Source organism: Theropithecus gelada, chromosome 9 (assembly GCF_003255815.1).
Source record: "Theropithecus gelada isolate Dixy chromosome 9, Tgel_1.0, whole genome shotgun sequence".
Taxonomy (NCBI): Eukaryota; Metazoa; Chordata; class Mammalia; order Primates; family Cercopithecidae; genus Theropithecus; species Theropithecus gelada.
This window is the reverse complement of record NC_037677.1, coordinates 873,325-893,097: the sequence shown is the minus strand read 5'-3', so window position 1 is coordinate 893,097 and position 19,773 is coordinate 873,325. Positions and strand designations below refer to the sequence as shown.

Sequence of the window (19,773 nt, the reverse complement as noted above, 5' to 3'; positions counted from 1 at the left end):
CAGAGCTTGCAGTGAGCCGAGATCGAGCCACTGCACTCCAGCCTGGGCAACAGAGTGAGACTCCATCTTAAAACAAACCAACCAAACAAACAAACAAAAAAAACGCTGGGCTGCCAGCAATCCCCCCACAGCTGGGATGCAACAGGTCCCAGGAGGAGGTTCTCCCTACAGCGAGGGGTAAGCAAGAGGATGGCAGCAGCTCCCACCACCACTCTGGACACCCACAGCCCTCACCACTGGAGTCCCCTGGCGTCCTCGCAGCTGAGCTCCCACACAGAAGGAGCTGACACTGGGCCCCGTCTGTTGGGCCCATGGGGTGGCTATACTCCGTCATCTTGGGACTGGAACTACGGCTGCAGTACGTCTTGCTCAGGGGAAAGTGGCCACAGCTCCCCTTCATCCCTGAGGCTAAACTGCCTCCAAACTACCCAAACCTGGTGGCCCAACATCCCCAAGCCAGCTGCGAGCAGCTGCTACACCCTTCCCAGCAGGGCTTGGTGGAGGCGGAGCCCCTTCCCAGCAGGGCTTGGTGGAGGTGGAGCCCCTCTCCCGGCCCTTGCCCCAGCACCCAACGGTACCCTGCCTCCTGGTAAATAGCACTGTGGCCTCTCCGGGCACCCTTGTCTCCCTGCTGCCTGAGCTGAAGCAGTGCGCTGCCTCCTGGGAAATGCCCAGAATGGTCACATATCCCAGCACCTACACTGAAGAGATACCTTGTATCCCAAGGAAACAGTGCCTGGGCCACCCAGAAGAGTCACAACCCTCAGGCCCAAGCTGATCAGCCATGCACCATGGGGAGGAGCTGACATTGTACTCCACGTCCCAGGGAAACAGGGCAGGGGCTGAGCAGAGGCACCTGCCCCACCAGGCAAACAGCTCCAGCACCTGCTCCCTGGAGCTGGACTAACCCTACAGTCTGAGCTGCAGAGTCACCACTCTTTCCAGGAAACGGAGTCACTGCTGTCCTCCTCCCTGTCCTCCAGAGCCCAAATGACAGCTGGACTGGTCCATTCTGGGGTCCTTGCTGCCACCTCGCTCAGCATCACAGGGTCTGGGATACTGCCGGGCCCCACCATCCCAGGGTCCAGAGTTACCACTACACAGTGCCTCATCCCCTCAAGCTGACACTAAGCCCTCCCTACTGGCTCAGGTTTCTGAAGTGCAGCTCTACCCTGCTTCCCAGGCTCAAACCTCCAGAGTACTTCTTCCTTGGAGTCAGGCCAGGACTGTGCCCTGACCCCATGGGTGGAGTCACAGCTACAACCTGGGCCTGTGGGCCTAAGCTGCTAGGAGTGCTTCAGGATCACAGATCCACCACAGAGAGCTAACCTGCACCCCAAGGCCAGATACCATGATAGGCACACAAGACCCTAAGGCTAGGACCCCAGTCCCACAGCTACTCTGAGTACCTGTAGCTGGAACCCAGCACCATAGCAGCTGCTTGTAGACCATCTCAGACCTGACACCCAGAAAGATCCCTTCAGATAAGTCCCCTATTGTGGGAAAAACAAGAATAGCAGGACCCCAAAAGCCCTTGACACCAAGGACATTAAAAACGTACACCACTGCTGGCACAAACTTCCAGAGCTGAGGCCACTGAGCCACCCAGTTATTGCCAACATTTCATGGAGGTGAGGAAGCTGCACAGAAACAATATCACTGCTCCTATCCAGAAAGTCACGGTTCCCTTCCCAAATGGCACCTTAAAACCCAAGTGAGGTGAAAGTCTTTCTCCATGAAAGCCAATCTAGAAGAAAGTATAAAAGAGGCCATTGTTCTACCAGATAGAGAGACATCAATGAAGGGACACAAGAAACATGAAAAAGCAAGGAAATAAGAAATCATGAAAGGAATATTAACTCTCTAGGAACAGACTCTAATGAAAAGGAAATCATGAGTTGCCAGAAAGAGAACTCAAAATAATTTTTTTTGAAGGAAACTCAATGAGAAACAAGAAAATACAGATAGACAATTCAACAAAATCAGGAAAACAATTTCATGATACGAACAAGAAATTAAATTGAGACAGAAATTATAAAAAAGAGCCAAAGAGAAATCCTATAGCTGAAGAATTCAATGGATGAGAGAATACAATAGACAGTTTTAACAGCAAACTGGATGAAGCAGAAGAAAAATCTCTGTCATTTGAAACTACCTAGTCAGAGAAAAAAAAAGCAGTAAGAATGAAAAAGAATGAAAGAAGCCTACAAGATTTACAGGAAAACATTAAGAGAATACATGTTGGTATTACGGGAGTTCAAGAAGGAGAAGGGAAAAGGCTTAATAACCTATGTAATGAGATAGCTGAAAACTTTCCAAGACTGGGGAGAGGTACGGATATCTAAAACCAGGAAGTTCAAAGATTCCCAAATAGAGTCAGCCCAGAAAGGTCTTCCCCAAGCCACATTATAGTCAAACTGTCAAATGTCAAATACAAAGGAAATTCTAAAAACAGCTAGAGAGAAGCTTCCAGTCACACATAAGAAAATCCCCATTAGACTAACAGCGGATTTCCTTGCAGAAACCTTGCACGCCAGGAGAGAATGGGGTGATATATATTCAGTGTGTTGGAAAAAAAAAAAGAAGACTGCCAGCCAACTATACTACATCCAGCAAAGCTATCCTTCAGAAATAAGGGAGAAATAAATTCTTTCCGAGAAAAGCAAAAACTGAGAGAATTCATCACTAGTGGACCAGCCTTACAAGAAATACTTAAGAAAGTCCTGCATCGGGAAGTGAAGACGATAATCACTGTCATGAAAACATGAAAAAGTATAACCTGTAAAGACACACATAGACTGAAAACGAGGAGACACAAAAAGATATTCTATACAGATGGAAACCAAAAGCAAGTAGGAGTAGCTACACTCCTATCAGATAAAGCAGATTTTAGGTCAAAAACAGTAAAAAGAGACAAGAAGATCATTATAAAATAATAAAGGGGCCAATAATACTTGGGGACATCAACATCAGGCTAACATCAGGACATCAACATTAGACAGATCCTAGGCAAAAAAGAATCAACAAATATTGGATTTAAAGTGCACTGTAGGCCACGCGCCGTGGCTCACACCTGCAATCCCAACACTTTGGGAGGCCGAGGCGGGCGGACCACTTAAGGTCAGAAGTTTGAGACCAGTCTGGCCAACATGGTGAAATCCTGTCTGTACTAAAAATACAAGAAATTAGCTGGGTGTGGTGGCACGTCCTGTAATCCCAGCTACTTGGGAGGCTGAGGCAGGAGAATCACTTGAACCTGGGAGGCAGAGGCTGCAGTGAGCCGAGATCGTGCCACTGCACTCCAGCCTGGGCGACATAGGAAGACTCCGTCTCAAAGTACAAAAAAAGTGCACTGTAGACCAAACATCTACTGAACATGTCATCCAACCGCTGCATGATACACATTCTTCTCCTCAGTCCATGGAACATTCTCCAGGATAGACCGTATGTTAGGCCAAAAAACAAATCTCATCAATTTTTAAAAATTAAAATCATGTCAAGTATCTTTTCAGACCACAATGGAATAAAACTAGAAATCAATACCCAGAGAAACTTTCAAAGCTGTAAAAAAGAAACCCATGGGAATTATAAACATGTCCCAGAATGACCAATGGGTCAATGAGGAAATTCAGGAAGAAATTAAGAAGGTGATGCTGACATGGCTGGTCCAGGACCACAATTTGAAAGCCACTCTACCAATGCATGCTTCTAAAAGCATTTATCACGAAGGACGCCTATTAAAAAGGGTTGTAGGACCAGGCGCAGTGGCTCACGCCTGTAATCCCAGCACTTTGGGAGGCCAAGGCGGGTGGATCACGAGGTCCGGAGATCAAGACCATCCTGGCTAACACGGTGAAACCCCGTCTCTACTAAAAATACAAAAAATTAGCCGGGCGTGGTGGCGGGCGCCTGTAGTCCCAGCTACTCAGGAGGCTGAGGCAGGAGAACCCGGGAGGCGGAGCTTGCAGTGAGCCAAGATCACGCCACTGCACTTCAGCCTGGGCGACAGAGCCAGACTCCGTCTCAAAAAAAAAAAAAATAATAAAAAAAATAAGGGTTGTAGGATTCAATTAGTTTGAAAAATTATGTCCAACAATACTGCCTGCCTCTTGGAGAAAGCTAGCAGGCACGTCTCACTCATAGATCCAGAAAGCCCCAAATTCCAAGATCCTCCTTCTCCTTCACTCAATCATTCGTTTCCAAACTCATTTAATCACAGAACCTGTTTTATGAATTAACACCTGTGAGTACCCTTCTCTAACAGTTCTCTCCTAAGTAATCACATTTTCCAAAAGTTCAGCCCATCAAATACAGATAGTTCTACACACTCAAGAACAAAGTAGGAATCCAGAAACCTATGTTTTAGTTTGCCAATAACTACGTTTTTATTATGTCATTTCACTAAACCACTGAGGATATTATCTCAACTATAAAATACAATTGTGGACTAGTATTGCTAAAATTCCTTCATCTAAACTTTGGTTGTCTGAGATGAGAATTCAAAATTGGTAAGTAAGAAATATTCAAAATGTTAACGTGATTTACCTGATCATCTTCAGAAAGTTCAGCTATTCTCTTCACATCACATTTGTTGGCTACAACTATGAGAGGCTAAGCAAGGAAGAAAAATAATGAAATCATTATTCTCATACTGCAGGATATGAAGCAAAACATGAGTGACCACACACACCTTGTTGATGAAGAGAGGTCTGATGTTCTGGAAGAGCTCTAGCTGCTCCCTCAGCCCATGCCCACACTGCTCAGACAAATCCATCACGTACAGGACCGCAGCACGGAGGTGGGCCAGGGCAGTGATGGCCTGCATCTCGATGGTGTTCCTATCCTCCAGAGGGTGGTCCAGGATCCCAGGAGTGTCTACAACCTAACACACCCAGACCTTGTCACTGAAAGCACACTCACCCACAAGCTTCTTGTCCAGCACATCCCAGAAGTCACTCACACATGCCCAACCAGACCTAATAATCTTACAGGAGAATCGTGTTAAAAAAAAAAGTAGGGCCAGATGCAGTGGCTCACGCCTGTAATCCCAGCACTTTGGGAGGCCAAGGCGGGTGGATCATGAGGTCAGGAGATTGAGACCATCCTGACTAACACGGTGAAACCCCGTCTCTACTAAAAACACAAAAAACTTAGCTGGGCGTGGTGGCGGGCGCCTGTAGTCCCAGCTACTTGGGAGCCTGAGGCAGGAGAATGGCGTGAACGTGGGAGGTGGAGCTTGCAGTGAGCTGAGATAGTGCCACTGCACTCCAGCCTGGGCGAAAGAGTGAGACTCCGTCACAAAAAAAAAAAAAAAGTAGGTCTCCTAAACACCATAAAATAAAGCAGTGAGAAAAAAGTACATATTATTTATTTAAACATCAAAAAAGGGAGGAGGAACCCTGTAGAGCTCAATGAAATGCTAGCCATGACACTGAGAGAAATGACTCCTCTTTTTTACCAGTGACATCACAAAACACAAAAACTGGGATAACTGAGAACCCTCCCATGTCTTAGGAATTACTTTCTTCACAATTTATAAAATTATAGTGTGAAAACATTGCTTCATGCTTTTTATTTATTTATTTATTTTTGAGACAGTTTCACTCTTGTCGCCCAGGCTGGAGTGCAATGGCACAATCTCGGCTCACTGCAACCTCTGCCTTCCAGGTTCAAGTGATTCTCCTTCCTCAGCCTCCTGAGTAGCTGGGACTACAGGCGTGTGCCACCACGCCCAGCTAATTTTTGTATTTTTAGTAGAGATGGGGTTTCGCCATGTTGGCCAGGCCGATCTTGAAATTCTGACCTCAGGTTATCCACCTGCCTTGGCCTCCCAAAGTGTTGGGATTACAGGCGTGAACCACCGTGCCCAGCCTGCTTCATGCTTTTAAACTGTATATATGCCATTTCTGATAACAGAGTTAGAAATGACACAAAGAGAATTTCATTTTATGTTAACAAAATGCAGAAATCCACACTAGCAGCTGGCTGCCTCCCCTGAATTATATCAGAGACATGTGACCTGTTCTTATGTATCCCCAGAGCTCAGACGAGTCTTTCTTATGATGATGAAATTTCAAGTTCTTGATTACCCTAGATAAACCAATATATTTTTTCTGTTTAAAGACAAGACTCTCACCAGGTGCGTGACTCACACCTGTAATCCTAGCACTTTGGAAGGCCAAGGTGGGCAGATCACCTTAAGTCAGGAGTTCAAGACCGGCCTGGCCAACATGGTGAAACCCCCTCTGTACTAAAAAAAAACACAAAAATTAGCCCGTCGTGGTGGTGCACACCTGTAATCAATCCCTGCTACTTGAGAGGCTGAGGCAGGAGAATCACTTGAACCTCGGAGGCAAAGGTGGCAGTGGGCCAAGATCATGCCACTGCACTCCAGCCTGGGTAACAAGAGTGATACTCCATCTCAAAATAAATAAAAAAATAAAAATAAAGACAAGACTCTTACCTGCCAACGTAGATACTTATAATCCATGTGCCCAACAAACAGAGATTTGGTAGTGAACGCGTAGGGCTGGACATCCACGTCTGCTCTCGTCACCTGAAACAACAGTGAGAACTTTCAGAATCACCTCATTTCCTCTGTGTACACAGGGCATCTGTGTGTTTTAACAAGACTAATTTTGGGTAGGAAAAAACCACAGAAGAAACCTCACACAATAAAACTGCATCAAAACAGGAGCCTGGTACCTCTTCCTTCACACCACCAGGCCAAGGACTGGGGCACGAGGACAGCGTGAGGGCCGGCATCTGGAGGACAGCCACCAGCTCCCCTCACCCTCCCACGTCCTGCCCCACCGCCTGCAACGCCCTCAGAGCTCTTTATGATGACAGGAATGTTCCGTCTGCACTGTCCAAACGGGGCCACCAGTCACGCAGTGCTAACGAGCCTTCAATATGTGGCTTATGTGACTGAGGAGTTGAAATTTTCATTTTGCTGAATTAAACTGCAATTTAAAAAGCCACCTGGTCCAGCAGCCACCAAATCGGCCCCAGAGCACTGGCTCACTGTGGCAGGTTCAGAGCTGACAAGCATTTGAAACATCAGCAAGGACCCTGCTGAGCTTTGCTGGTCACCACGTCACAGCAACCTATAGACAAAACAAAACTTACAAATCGATTTTAAAGCAAAAGTGATCTTAAGGAGGGTGGAGCCGTTCATGCCTGTAATCCCAGCACTTCAGGAGGCTGAGGCAGGAGGATGGCTTGAGCGTGGGAGTTTGAGATCAGCCTGGGGAACACAGTGAGACTCCGTCTCCACAAAAAATAAAAAACTAAACAGGTGTGATGGCGTGCACCTGTGGTCCCAGCTACTTGGGTGGCTGAGGTGAGAGGATTGTTTGGGCCCAGGAGGTTGAGGCTGCAGCGAGCCAAGTCTGCACCACTGCACTTCAGCCTGGGCGACAGAGCAAGACCCTGTCTCAAAAAGCAGAAGAAAAAGTTTCAACAAAAAGAAAGAATTTTTAAAATTAAAAATAAAGTGATCTTGGCACCGAGTAAGTCATAAATTTTCTGGGCACATGAGCTGCTGCTGGTTGTAAATTCACATTTCAAATGTTGCTTTGCCTCTTCCTGGGTCCCTCAAACTCAGCCAAATTTTCCTGAAGAACCAAATGACCGAGTCTCTCAAATGTTACGCTCAAATCCTAGTCAGTGAGCTCACCCAGGGAAAGAGCGACTCGGCACCGTCCCTCTACTGGACCACGTATGATTTCATGTGAAAGCTGACACAGCAACCAAGGTAACAGATCACCCAGAAGCAGCTGCAGATGGGAAGACCTCAGCTGGGTGAGTGTCACCTGCCACCAGAGCCCCCCTGGCATAGCCATTCCAGGACAGGCCAACACCACCCAAGAAAACCTCTCCAGTTGTCAACAAAAATGCTCTTACATGTCTCAAATTCCTTAGAAATCACAGGACACACACAAGAACAAAAAGTAATGGCTTCTGTAATAGTAATATAAATGTAGATACAGACAAAGTCAATCCTCTCCAAGAGGAACTCAGGTGTGCTCAGGCACTGGGGCCTCCTGCAGACCAGGGCAGTGTTTACTCAAGGACCAACTCGGAGGCCAAAATTATTACCAAGGCCATCCTGAATCCCACGCAGTCAGAATACAGTAACGCTGACCTAAAATGGTGAGATTATTTGCTTTACGATAAAAAACAGACCAACCTTATTGATGAAACTGGACTTCCCAACATTTGGGTACCCACACAAAAGCAGAGTCCTGGTATTTGGATCAATGGTTGGCAAACGGGATAAATGCTGACGCACTATGAAAATATGAAAAGTTCAAATTGAAAAATTAAGAAACTCAAAGTGTAAGATTTGCTTTCAATTTTCTTTTCAACTTAGTTACAGTCCAGGCCTGTGGTGATATTAATCTTACTCCAACTTTTGTAACGCAAAAGTGATGGAGAAAATAGTTGCAGAGAGTAACTGTATATATATAGTATATTCAATAGTTATTTCCCAAGTTTGGCTCTAGTAAGAATCATATTCCTCAGCCCTTCTAAGCCCATGTTTTAACTCATTAGGTGAAAAGTGGGGCCAACAGCATCTCTGGAAGTGTCCAGATGATTCTCATGAGCAAGATGACATTAGGGAAACGGTGTGCTTTGAAGCCGGCATGCCATGCCATTCTGGCTACACATGGGTCACTGCCATTCTGCCACCTCATCTGTAACACACATGGCTCCAGGGTGGCAACCCTTGGGCCATCACGAAGACCACACAGATCTGTAGGAAAGCACCTGCAAAGCGTCCACGTATCATAAATTTTGTTTAAAATTATTTGCAAGATGCAGGAGGGATAAGAAAACCAAATGAGTCAAAATAATTTGTCATGTAAGAATACACACAAATAAATAGGCAAGTAATTGTTTCAATAGAATCCTACTACGTTAATTCAGAAAGTCCTATTAAAGTATTTTTAAAAATAAAAAAGTCAATAATAAACTATAAGCCATCTTATTTTTTATTCTTTTCAGTGCTTTCTCATGATTTTTTGTCTATGCCTTACCTATTAAATATGAAATACATAAATTTTCTTACCAGTGCTGTTGATTTGTAAGTATTATACGTGCTACCACTTTTTCAGTAAAAACCAGCCTATTACTGTTTCTCATAGGTAAAGCTAGGAAAAATAACTGACCCAGTCATCTCCAAAATACAACAAAAACAGACATCTCAAGTCCTCAACAAGGACGCATCCTCTCAGCAGGACACTAATGCGGTTCCTGCAGATGTGTGACAAGCACCTTGCTCCAAATACTCCAAACTCTGCTTCTGCCTCTTGATCACCGTGCACATCCGTCCCAGGGCCGCGCGCTTCAGCTGTTTGCAGCGGTAGAGAGAGTCGCCGTACTTCATCAGTCGCACGTAATCTTTAGCAACACTGTAAAAAATAAAAAGCACTAGTTTTTTTTCCCCCACTTTTGATAACTTAAAAGACACTACAGTAAAAAAGTACCTTACTTGTCCACTAAATTTTTGGCAATATTTATTTGCCCCAGAGCCAACTTGTAATGATCCTTGTCGTAGAGAATATTCATCAAATCAGCATAGAACGGATGAATATCCTGTAACAAACAAAAAAAGCACACCATGGTCACTTTGGGCCGGCAGTTTCTCATCCCTAGAAGTACCACTTGAAGAACAATTTCTTTCCCTCTCCCTTCAAGCCCACAGTGTCTCCTCCTCAGTTCCCTCTCCTGGCCAGGGGCCCTGTCTATTTAGTCCTCTGAGAAAACAAGCATCAGAAGGGATGAGGGCGCCAATGGTCACGGCTCGCACCCACCTCGCTCCCAGCGCAGTGGTGGAGCTGTAGGACCCAGCAATGGCCAGCCCCCGGCCCTGCATGTGCCCTTCCTGCTGCTCAGGAACTCAGCGCCAGAAATTCTTTCCTCCACCGGACTATTCCCATCAGCCTAAAAATTTGCCGTTATTTTCCAATCTTTAGGAAAAAAAATTAAAAACTCCCGTGGCCCCCAAATCCTTCCTATTCCTTCTCTTTGCTCCCAGGAGGTCCTGTGTCTCTCCTCTTCTCTCCTCCCTCTCTTGAACCCACTCTCACCAGAATTCTGTGTCCACCACTCCTTCTAAATAGCCTACAAGCTCACCAAGGACCTTCCAACGACCAATTCTCAGTTTTTAAAATCTCACAGACCTCTTGAAGCACTGGGGGCTGGCCACGCATCCTGCCTGCAGCATTCTCCTCACAGTTTCCAGGTAAAGAGTCTGCCCCCTCTAAGTCCTGTGCTGGCTCGTGCTCACAGCTCTACCCGAAACATTCATGCCCCCCATAGCACCCTTCTTCCTACATTCTCTTCCAAGATCTCGCCAGTGCATATAAACTCAACCCTTGACTACCACCTCCAATTCCATGTCCCAGTGTTCACCTCCCCACCCCGCCCCACCTCCTGGGTCTCCTGCACCTGCTGCTTCTCTGACTACAGGCCTGACTCTCTCTCCCCGCAGATACTCCCTACTCCCTTCCATGGCTTCACTGCATTCATCTGACACGCTGTTTACTGTCTTTTCTCCACCAGAATGAGATCATGAACCTTTACCACTTCTGGATTCCTAGTGCTCAGAACAGTACCTGACAGACAATAAGCACTCAGTGAATGACGACTTAGTGTCTAACCCTCCACTAACCCTCCACTCTGAAGCTGTTCTCAGATAACCAGTCCTGGCTTTGAAAGAAGTAATAGAATGTTAATACATTTGAACTCTCCTACCTCTGATGGCTATAACACTGAGGATGAAAAAGATAAAACTTCTTAAAAAGAACCACAAAAATCTGATACTAAGTAGATCAAAATATGTTGTTTGCTAAAATCAAGTGTTTCCTAATATCAAATCAGTTAAGAATAATCTCATTCTTGGCCAGGCGCGGTGTGGCTCATGCCTGTAATCCCAAAACTTTGGGAGGCCGAGGCAGGCGGATCACCTGAGGTCAGGAATTCAAGACCAGCCTGGCCAACATGGAGAAACCCCGTCTCTACTTAAAAAAACCCACAAAAATTAGCCAGGCATAGTGGCACATGCCTGTAATCCCAGCTACTAGGGAGGCTGAGGCGGTAGAATTGCTCAAACCTGGGAGGTGGAGGTTGCAGTGAGCTGAGATCATGCCATTGTACTCCAGCCTGGGCAACAGAGCAAGACTCCGTCTCAAAAAAAAAAAAAAAAAAAAATCGAAACATATTCTTAATCACTTTCTTCACCCCCAGGTACTCTCTAGTACCCGACCTTTCCCAAGAAACCATTCACTCATTCAACAAACATCTACTGAGCAACTGTGTCAAATCTTAGACAGATACAACCTAAGTGTCTGTCCTCTAGCAAGAATTTTTGCATTTTAAGTACTTCTGTATTTTAAAAATAAGCCATTATTGGCTGGGTGTGGTGGCTCACGCCTTTGGGAGGCCAAGGCAGGCGGATCACCTGAGGTCGGGAGTTTGAGACCAGCCTGGCCAACATGGTGAAACCCTGTCTCAACTAAAAATACAACAATTAGCCAGGCATAGTGGCAGGCACCTGTAATCCCAGCTACATGGGAGGCTGAGGCAGGAGAATCGCTTGAACCCAGGAGGTGGAGGTTGCAGTGAGCCAAGGTCGTGCCACTGCACTTCAGCCTGGGCAACAGAGCAAGACCCCGGCTTAAAAAAAAAAGCCATTATTACTTGTTTAAATATGAAGTACTGTCACAGAAGCCAAATGTTTCTCTCTGCTTACATCTGCCTTCAGCGACTATTCTGGGGCAATGGCGGATTTAGGCTTTGAGACTATACTGCTGATCCCCGCACCCTTCACAACCTCAAATAACCTTGCAACCACATTACCCCATGTGTGGTGTCATGAGGCTTTGTCAGCAGTGCCTGCCAAGCAGACACTGCTCTTACTTTTCTACAGCTAAAGAAACAGGCAGGCCGGGCGTGGTGGCTCACGCCTATAATCCCAGCACTTTGGGAGGCTGAAGCAGGTAGATCACTTGAAGTCAGGAGTTCAAGACCACCCTGGCCAACATGGTGAAACCCCGTCTCTACTAAAAATACAAAAATTAGCAAGGCGTGGTGGTATGCGCCTGTAATCCCAGCTACGCAGGAGACTGAGGCACAAGAATTGCTTGAATTCAGGAGGCAGAGGCTGCAGCGGGCTGAGATCACGCCACTGTACTCCAGCCTGGGCGATAGAGAGAGACTCAGCCTCAAAAAAAAAAAAAAAAAGAAAGAAAGAAAGAAACAGGCAAAACAGGCAAACTGCAATGTGCAGCAGTGAAAGGAGCTCAAGGTTTCTGGCTTCATTCAAAAGTCACAGCTCCCACGTGATCTCTTCTTGCCAAAGAAGAAAATAGTCAGTGCTGAACTGTCATCAGCTGATGAAGCAACAAGATCACAAACAGTGGTGGAGTTTATACCACTCACCCAAGCTGAGCCCAGAGGAATAAAACACTTGGAAAGAGGGTGCAGGAGATGAAGCCCAGACAACCAGTGAGCTGTCAGCTTCTGCATTCATAACCCACAGCTATCATTACCACTTGGGTTGGCACCTGCAAGCCCAGGGGTTACACAGAAAGCCTGAGAAGAGAGCTTCGGGCCTCCTTAGATGGGGTTTAGTTGGAGGAAAGAATACTAGGGAATCAAAAAACCCATATTCTGTTCCCACTTTTATTAATTCAACAAATTAGTTATTTGCCACTAACTTATTGAGTAATCTAAGTAATTTACTTTGTTTCCTTTTCTGTCAAATGAGTACACCAAACTGGTTAAACACTGATTCTCTGAAGGCTCATATTTACATAACCACAGAAGTCCCCCAAGTCACTTACATCCAATTTAGGGAAATCTGTTAGAATTTGTGAAAGTCTATCATGGTAATTCTGTTGAGTAAATTTGACTTTTCTCATGTAAAAATGTCTAATGCGATGAATTTGGTAATGTTTATGAATAACAGTTGGAGTCTTCCGTTGAGTCTTCGACAATGTCAGGTCAATAAAGTCCTGCAATTAAAGAAAATAAAACATAATTACATCAAAAGTGTCTACTTTTGATCCACTTATTTGAAACCTTCTTAAAACACTAATTACAGTACTACATATTTTAAATTACAAAAATTTACTCTAACTAAACATTTTATGTACAACCTTGTTCATCTTCAAACACACGGCTGCTAAGATAAATTTTACGCCACACTTTCTTGATGCTATCTTAATTTCCAAACACCTAAGAACCTTTGAAACTTAAGTAATCAGAGAACTCAAATCATAAATTAGAAAAAAATAGTTGAGAAAAAGAAACAATCCTCCCATTTCTTTATGCGTATCTTTGACTTTGAAAGTACATAAAATAACAGGTAAAACTAAAATCCACTTCATAATTTCCTAAGAGCATGGAAGGGAACTACTTGAGGAGATGAAGGATTTTTGCATGAGTTGCCCAGTGCAAAGAGTCAGCACTTCTCTTTAATAAGGATCCAATTCCCAGGATTCCTCAATCCAGTGTATCTAGTCACACAAAGTTACTTGGATCTTTTTTTCTTGAACACTTTGATTAATTCAACAATTTGATTAACTCAATATTATTTCAAACAAAGGTTGTTAGGGATACTTGGGTGCTGAAGATAATGAACAAGATACTGTCCCTTCCTTCACGGAATTCAGGGTCCAGTGACAGAAGTAAACACGTAGGCACAACACAGTCTGCCAAGTATTATACTATGAGGGGCACCCACCGTCTCCCCTCTGGGTCTACAAGTGAGACAAGTAAACAGGTGGTCACAACAGTCTTCCAAGTACTATGAGGGGCACACACGGTCTTCCCTCTGGGCCTACAGAAGATCTTCCCTACATTTTTCTGTATCTAATGGCGTTCACACATCCTGAAGGGGGACCAGTTCAAAGGTTACCTACTTCATAAGATTGCCCCTGACTCTCCAACTTACCACAGCTAACCGCACTCTTCTCTCCCAATCCATGTGGGTCCTCCATGATAACAATGTTTCATTTCTAGTATGGTCATTCATGATGCCATTTACCCTTTTTTATTTTGTTTTGTTTTGTTTTGTTTGAGACAGAGTCTTGCTCTGTCGCCCAGGCCGAAGTGCAGTGGCAGCACAATCTCCGCTCACTGCAAGCTCCGCCTCCTGTATTCACGCCATTTTCCTGCCTCAGCCTCCCCAGCAGCTGGGACTACAGGTGCCTGCCACCACGCTCAGCTAATTTTTTTGTATTTTTAGTAGAGATGGGGTTTCACCGTGTTAGCCAAGATGGTCTCGATCTCCTGACCTTGTGCTCTGCCCGCCTCAGCCTCCCAAAGTGCTGGGATTACAGCCATGAGCCACCGCGCCGGCCTCGACTTACCCCTCTTGACAACGACTTCCAAAGAGGCAGGTATTTTATCTAATGCATTTTTGTAACACAGTACCCAATGCATAGGACAGGCACTCACTTAACAGCTTCTAGAATGAACTGAATACCACACACTTTCCTGATGTGATTTTTTTTTTAACTTCCAATCACCAAACAATTACCATCACCCATTTTTTAGGTAAGTAAACTCACCTGTTCTCTAAAAATACAAATCTCATTCCACAGAAGATGGATGGTGTACTAACATATCCTAAAGTTCTCCACATAAGTCAATAACATGAACAAAGTTCATGTAATCCAAAGAGCAAATTCCTTCAACAAACTTGAGAGATGGCTGACCAAAAATACAAATAAGACATGATTCCTGCACTCGAAAATACTACAATCTGGCCGGGCGCGGTAGCTCATGCCTGTAATCCCAACACTTTGGGAGGCTGAGGCAAGTGGATCACTTGAGATCAGGAGTTCAAGACCAGCCTGGCCAACATGGTGAAACTCCATCCTACTGAAAATACAAAAATTAGCCAGGCCTGGTGGCGGGCACCTGTAATCCCAGCTACTCAGGAGGCTGAGGCAGGAGAATCACTTGAATCTGGGAGGCGGAGGCTGCAGTGAGATGAGATCCACCACTGCACTCCAACCTGGGCAACAGAGCGAGACTGCATCTCAAAAAGAAAGAAAGAAAGAAAATACTACAATCTATCAAGAGATGTGTCAGAACAATTGTCAGGAAGAAATGAGAAATGGAGAGAAGTGGGGAAACAATTATTGCTATGAAGGTAAAATACGAGACTCCCACAAAGCTTTCCAAGGCAAGCTCATTCCGTTGTTGAGACGTGAAGAAAAGGAGACACTGATGAGAGGAAAACAGTCACTCTGCAGGGACTTCAGTAACTCCCTCTCGTGCAGCAGTCCCTGAGAGGCTCGAGTTGCCCGTCAATGTCTCTGTAATTGCGACCCAAATCGAATGTTCACTCCATAAAAACATGACTTCTTAAAAGTCGTAACACCAGGGCCGGGTGTGGTGGCTCACGCCAGTAATCCCAGCACTTTGGGAGGATCTCCCTGGGAGACCTGGGATCAGGAGTTCGAGGCCAGCTTGGCCAACGTGGTGAAACCCCGTCTCTACTAATAACACAAAAATTAGCCGTGCGTGGTGGCGCACGCCTGTAATCCCTGTTACTCCGGAGGCTGAGGCAGGAGAATCGCTTGAACCCGGGAGGTGGAGGCTGCAGTGAGCCTTGATCGCGCTCCAGCCTGGGAAACAAAAGCGGAAAACTCTGTCTCGGGGAAAAAAAAAAAATCCTAACACTTAACACTTGTTGACTCATTCTTGCCACACTAACCAACGCTGTAAAAATTTAGTCTGGGCCTACTATGGTCTAAAAAAGAACAGGGGTTCCCAAATCTAACAGTGAAAGAGAATGACTTAAAAATTAAGAAATGTTAAATCACGATAGCAACGAACCGAGGATTCCTGAGAGGGGAGGGGGCTACGCCAAACCCAGAATCTGAAGGCTCATCACGGACCACGGAGTGCTTCCTCCCTCACATGTTGGGGTCCCCTCCACTCGCCCACCTCGTCACCCGGAGCCCCTCCAGGGAACCCTACTCTGGGTGGACCCCGATCTCTGGGGGCCCTCAGTCTCTGGGTGGACCCCGGTCTCAGGTGGGCCCGGGTCTCTGGGGGATCCGATCTCCGGTGGACCCCGGATTCTGCTGGGGGAGGGGAAATGATCTCGAGTACGCGTCCGGCAGGTCGGGCCCGGGAGCGGGTGGTGGGCGAGCGGAAGGCGACCGCTCTCCCACGGCTACAGGCCCGGACCCTCCCCTGAGACCCCGCTAATGAGAAGGCGAAAGTAGCAGTGGCCCTCCCGGAGGCACCTACCTTGGCGGACGGCACCACCGTAATTTTCTTGAAGTTGTAGTGCGCCATGCCGGCTGCCGTATGCACGCGGGTACTGGGCACTCCCGGAACTTCCGCCGTCGGGAGCAGGCGGGACTTCCGCCGTCGGGCGCTTGCTGTACGTCACTTCCGGGAGCCAAACGTGTCTTGCGTGCTCTATGGCGCTTTCGGCGTCGCACAGCGCACCCGCCCGGCCTGGAGGTCCGCCGCGGAGAGTGTGTGAGGGCCCCGGGAGCGAGGGCGCGGGGGAGAGGACGCCTGGGTTTTAGGGGGCGCGCGGAGGCTAAATTCCTGCTGGGTAAAGCAAAGGCTTCCGACAGACTGCCCTGCGGGTTTCTGGAGCGGGTTCAGGCCCCCAGCCACCCGCCCTGGACCAGGGTTCGAGGGGGATCTTGGGATTTGGGGGATGCGGGGCTTAGGAGTCCGGAGGGTCGAGGGTATCCGGGAGTCTGGGCGTCCCGGGTCGCGGCGAGCCCCGCCGAGGAGGAGGGAGCCGCGCGTGCGGGGCGTGCCCGGGCTCTGGGTGTAGAGCGGGTGACGCCCCCCACCCTGATCCCGGGCGGTGGTGAGGAGGCCCTCGCGGCTCCCCTGCAGCCCTCCTTTCTCGTGCTTGTGAAATCCCAAAACGGGCGGAGAAGGGAAATCCTGATCTCAGGCGAAAGAGGTGCCGCTGGTTCCGCAGAGTGCCTTAGGAGAGCGGAGGAAGCAGTTGCGAGAGACAGTCCTGTGGGGTCCAACAGAGGAGAAAGGTGATGAGGATGGAGCCTTTACTGCTTTAATGTTTGTGAATAGTGTGGCCGCTCCCTTAAGGAACCCAGGGCCACATCCCGTAAATTAAACGTTAGGTAGGGCTGACTCAGTCAAGCAGTGTTCAGAGCTGTTGACTACATGTTAACTCGTTTAATTCCTGCAACTGCCTCATGAAGTGCGTGGGGAAACCCAAGGCACAGCAAGGCTCGAAAGCAGCCCGGGGTTGTGCAGCTAAGGGGCAGCAGAGGTGGACTTTGAACCCAGGCAGCCTGGCTCCAGCAAACCTACTTCTAACGATTAGCTATACTGCTTCTCACGCATCTGGGATGCCCCCCACTCTCCAATCCTTTTAAATAAGTCCTATTATTCTTACACGAAAATACCTCTCATAAATTCCCAACATTCCAATATTGAAAATCATTCTGAGTCATGCTTTTCTCATCTATTAACTATGCTTCCATTTTTGTGTCACAAGGCGGATAAGCATACCTCCTACATCTCTGGCACTTCTAAAGGAAGCTTCTAGGGTAATTAGGATTCGCTGGCTATGATCATTTGCTAAGCCGCAGGACAGTTCTGGCCACCATTTCCGAGATTAGCAAAGCTATGCTTATACTTATTGCCCTTTCTTTTAGGTTCTTATATGTTTCCTCAGCCTCTCCCACTTTCTCTCACTCTGATATAGCCAGTTCCTCTTTCTTTTTCTTTTAATCCGGTATTTAGATAAGTCCAGTCAGTACTTTGCTTCAGATGGGCAAACATCCTTTCTTTAATTCTTTTTTTTTTTTTTTTGAAACAGAGTCTCACTCTGTCACCCAGGCTGGAGTGCAGTGCCACGATCTCAGCTCACTGCAACCTCCCCCTCCGGGGTTCAAGCAATTCGTCTGCCTCAGCCTCCCAAGTAGCTGGGATTGCAGGCACCTGCCACCATTCCCAGCTAACACTTTGTATTTTTAGTAGAGACAGGATTTCACCATATTAGCCAGGCTGGTCTCAAAACCTGACCTCAAGTGATCCACCGGCCTTGGCCTCCCAAAGTGCTGAGATGATAGGTGTGAACCACCTGCTTATAACTTGTTCAGCTACAAAGGCATGTCTGTGAATGCACAACCATAATGGCTCATCATGGGCCCAGAGCTATGACCATGGTAAGGTACCAAGCATCCTACACCATGTGCGTGTTGATAAGAATCAACATCTTTGCCTATTCTTGTGATTTTCTGGCTGAGTATAGCTTCTTGGGGGCAAGTGTGTGTTCTACACCACCAGGAGCAAGCTTCTCTATTGATAGACTTCTGGGCTTCTCTGGAGAAACCAAACGCTAAAGGGTTTCTGAGGAGAGTCAGAAACGCTGCCTGCAGTATGAGGCACATTGCCAATTCTTGACTGTGTTAATGGAGGTTCCAGCTACCAGGATGCCTCCAAGTGTGTGTACCTTGTAACAAAGAAAGGTACTTCTCAGCCGTAGTAAAGGATGCTCTCAAGGGTACTCTGCAAACCTTCTGACTGCCAGGCACTTCTCAGTGAAAAGCTTTGTTTTTCAAATCTCTTTGTTTTGTGGACTTGGTATTTTCTGTTTTACCTTCTTGTTGCTGTAATTCTGATGAATGAAAGGTGCATTTTGCAGAATTGAACTTCCTGCCTGAAAGGAGCCTTTGCATGGGGATTAGCCATCAGTAGCCATCCGGTCTTAGAGGGTCCTAAGAGTGCTCCATCGGGCCCGTCAGCCACTTCCCTGGATCCCCACAGGAACTCATTCAGAACGAGTCACATGCTGCTTTGTACCTGGATGCTTCCCCGTGTACATCTTGTTTGCAAAGGAAGTAGCCAGCTCTTCGTGGACAGGAACTGTGTCTTACTCTTCTGCCATCCCTCCTCTCAGGCAGCACTGCCGAGAGCATTCACAGTGGCCATGGAACTCTGTTGATTGAATATTGGCTTGAGGAAGTTCCTGATGTAGTTGGGGCTGTAGCAGTTGGAATCTGGCTTCTGTGATACTCAAGTAGTCCTACTGAATTACAGTACCGTCAGAACCCTGTGCACGACCCTGAAATGGGTCAGAACTCCACACTGTGCCATAAAGAGGAAAACCGTCAACAGGGAAGTCTAAGGAAACACCCTCCTTTGTGGAAGGCAGCAGTGGCATGAGAGCCACCCTCTGGGCCAAAGGTGCAGCCTGACATTCTCTGCAGAATTACACCATGAGTTAAGAGTGTGAGCTTCGTTTCTGAGATACAGCTCCACCCCCTGTGATCCTGGGAAAATTTATCAGCTTCACCAAGCCTCTGTTTCTTCACTCTTTGCTCAGTTACTATCCACCAGGCATGTTAAAAATACTTTATGTGAATTATTTTTGCTTTTCACTAACCCTATTCTACAGGCATTAATAAGTGAGCAAAGAGATTCTCTATTATTTGTTATGCATTATTATGTATTATCTATGTTCTTATTAACGACTTAGTTACGATAACGTTTGCTAAACTTTTGTTCTGTTCATTAAATTCTCGTTGAACCTTAACAACTGCAAAGCAGGGAGCCTCCACCACATGCCAGGTCACTTGCTTTCCTTCTCGGGACAGCATAGTGAGGTGGGTGTGATTGTCTCTGTTTCACAGATAAGAGTGCTGGCTTTGATGTGGTTGAATGCTTGCTCACCGTCACACAGCTGGAGAAACACAACTGGAGGTGAGTCCAGGGAGCATAGAATTCCAAAGCCACTCTCCTTTT

The 19,773-nt window shown here is 46.7% G+C and overlaps 2 protein-coding genes across 4 annotated transcripts in view; one reads left to right on the top strand and one right to left on the bottom strand.

Annotated features, from left to right (window-relative positions):
- Window positions 1-16,397, bottom strand: part of GTPBP4 (GTP binding protein 4) — a 27,965-nt gene extending 11,568 nt beyond the window's left edge. The window contains exons 1-8 of one of the 3 annotated variants that reach the window (XM_025396525.1): window positions 16,279-16,397; window positions 12,852-13,022; window positions 9,497-9,600; window positions 9,280-9,416; window positions 8,192-8,292; window positions 6,464-6,556; window positions 4,691-4,882; window positions 4,546-4,611 (exon numbers count right to left, since the gene is read on the bottom strand). In XM_025396525.1, coding sequence (XP_025252310.1) covers window positions 4,546-4,611; window positions 4,691-4,882; window positions 6,464-6,556; window positions 8,192-8,292; window positions 9,280-9,416; window positions 9,497-9,600; window positions 12,852-13,022; window positions 16,279-16,326 — 912 coding nt within the window. In that variant the 5' untranslated portion in view covers window positions 16,327-16,397. Of the gene's footprint in view, window positions 1-4,545; window positions 4,612-4,690; window positions 4,883-6,463; window positions 6,557-8,191; window positions 8,293-9,279; window positions 9,417-9,496; window positions 9,601-12,851; window positions 13,023-15,858; window positions 16,235-16,278 lie in introns of those variants that run through there. The other 2 variants (XM_025396526.1, XM_025396528.1) reach the window with 2 other exon arrangements.
- On the top strand, window positions 16,337-19,773 carry LOC112631412. The gene has a single exon (XM_025396529.1). It carries the CDS (start codon window positions 16,339-16,341, stop codon window positions 17,047-17,049), a length of 711 nt encoding a protein of 236 aa, XP_025252314.1. The 5' UTR covers window positions 16,337-16,338; the 3' UTR covers window positions 17,050-19,773.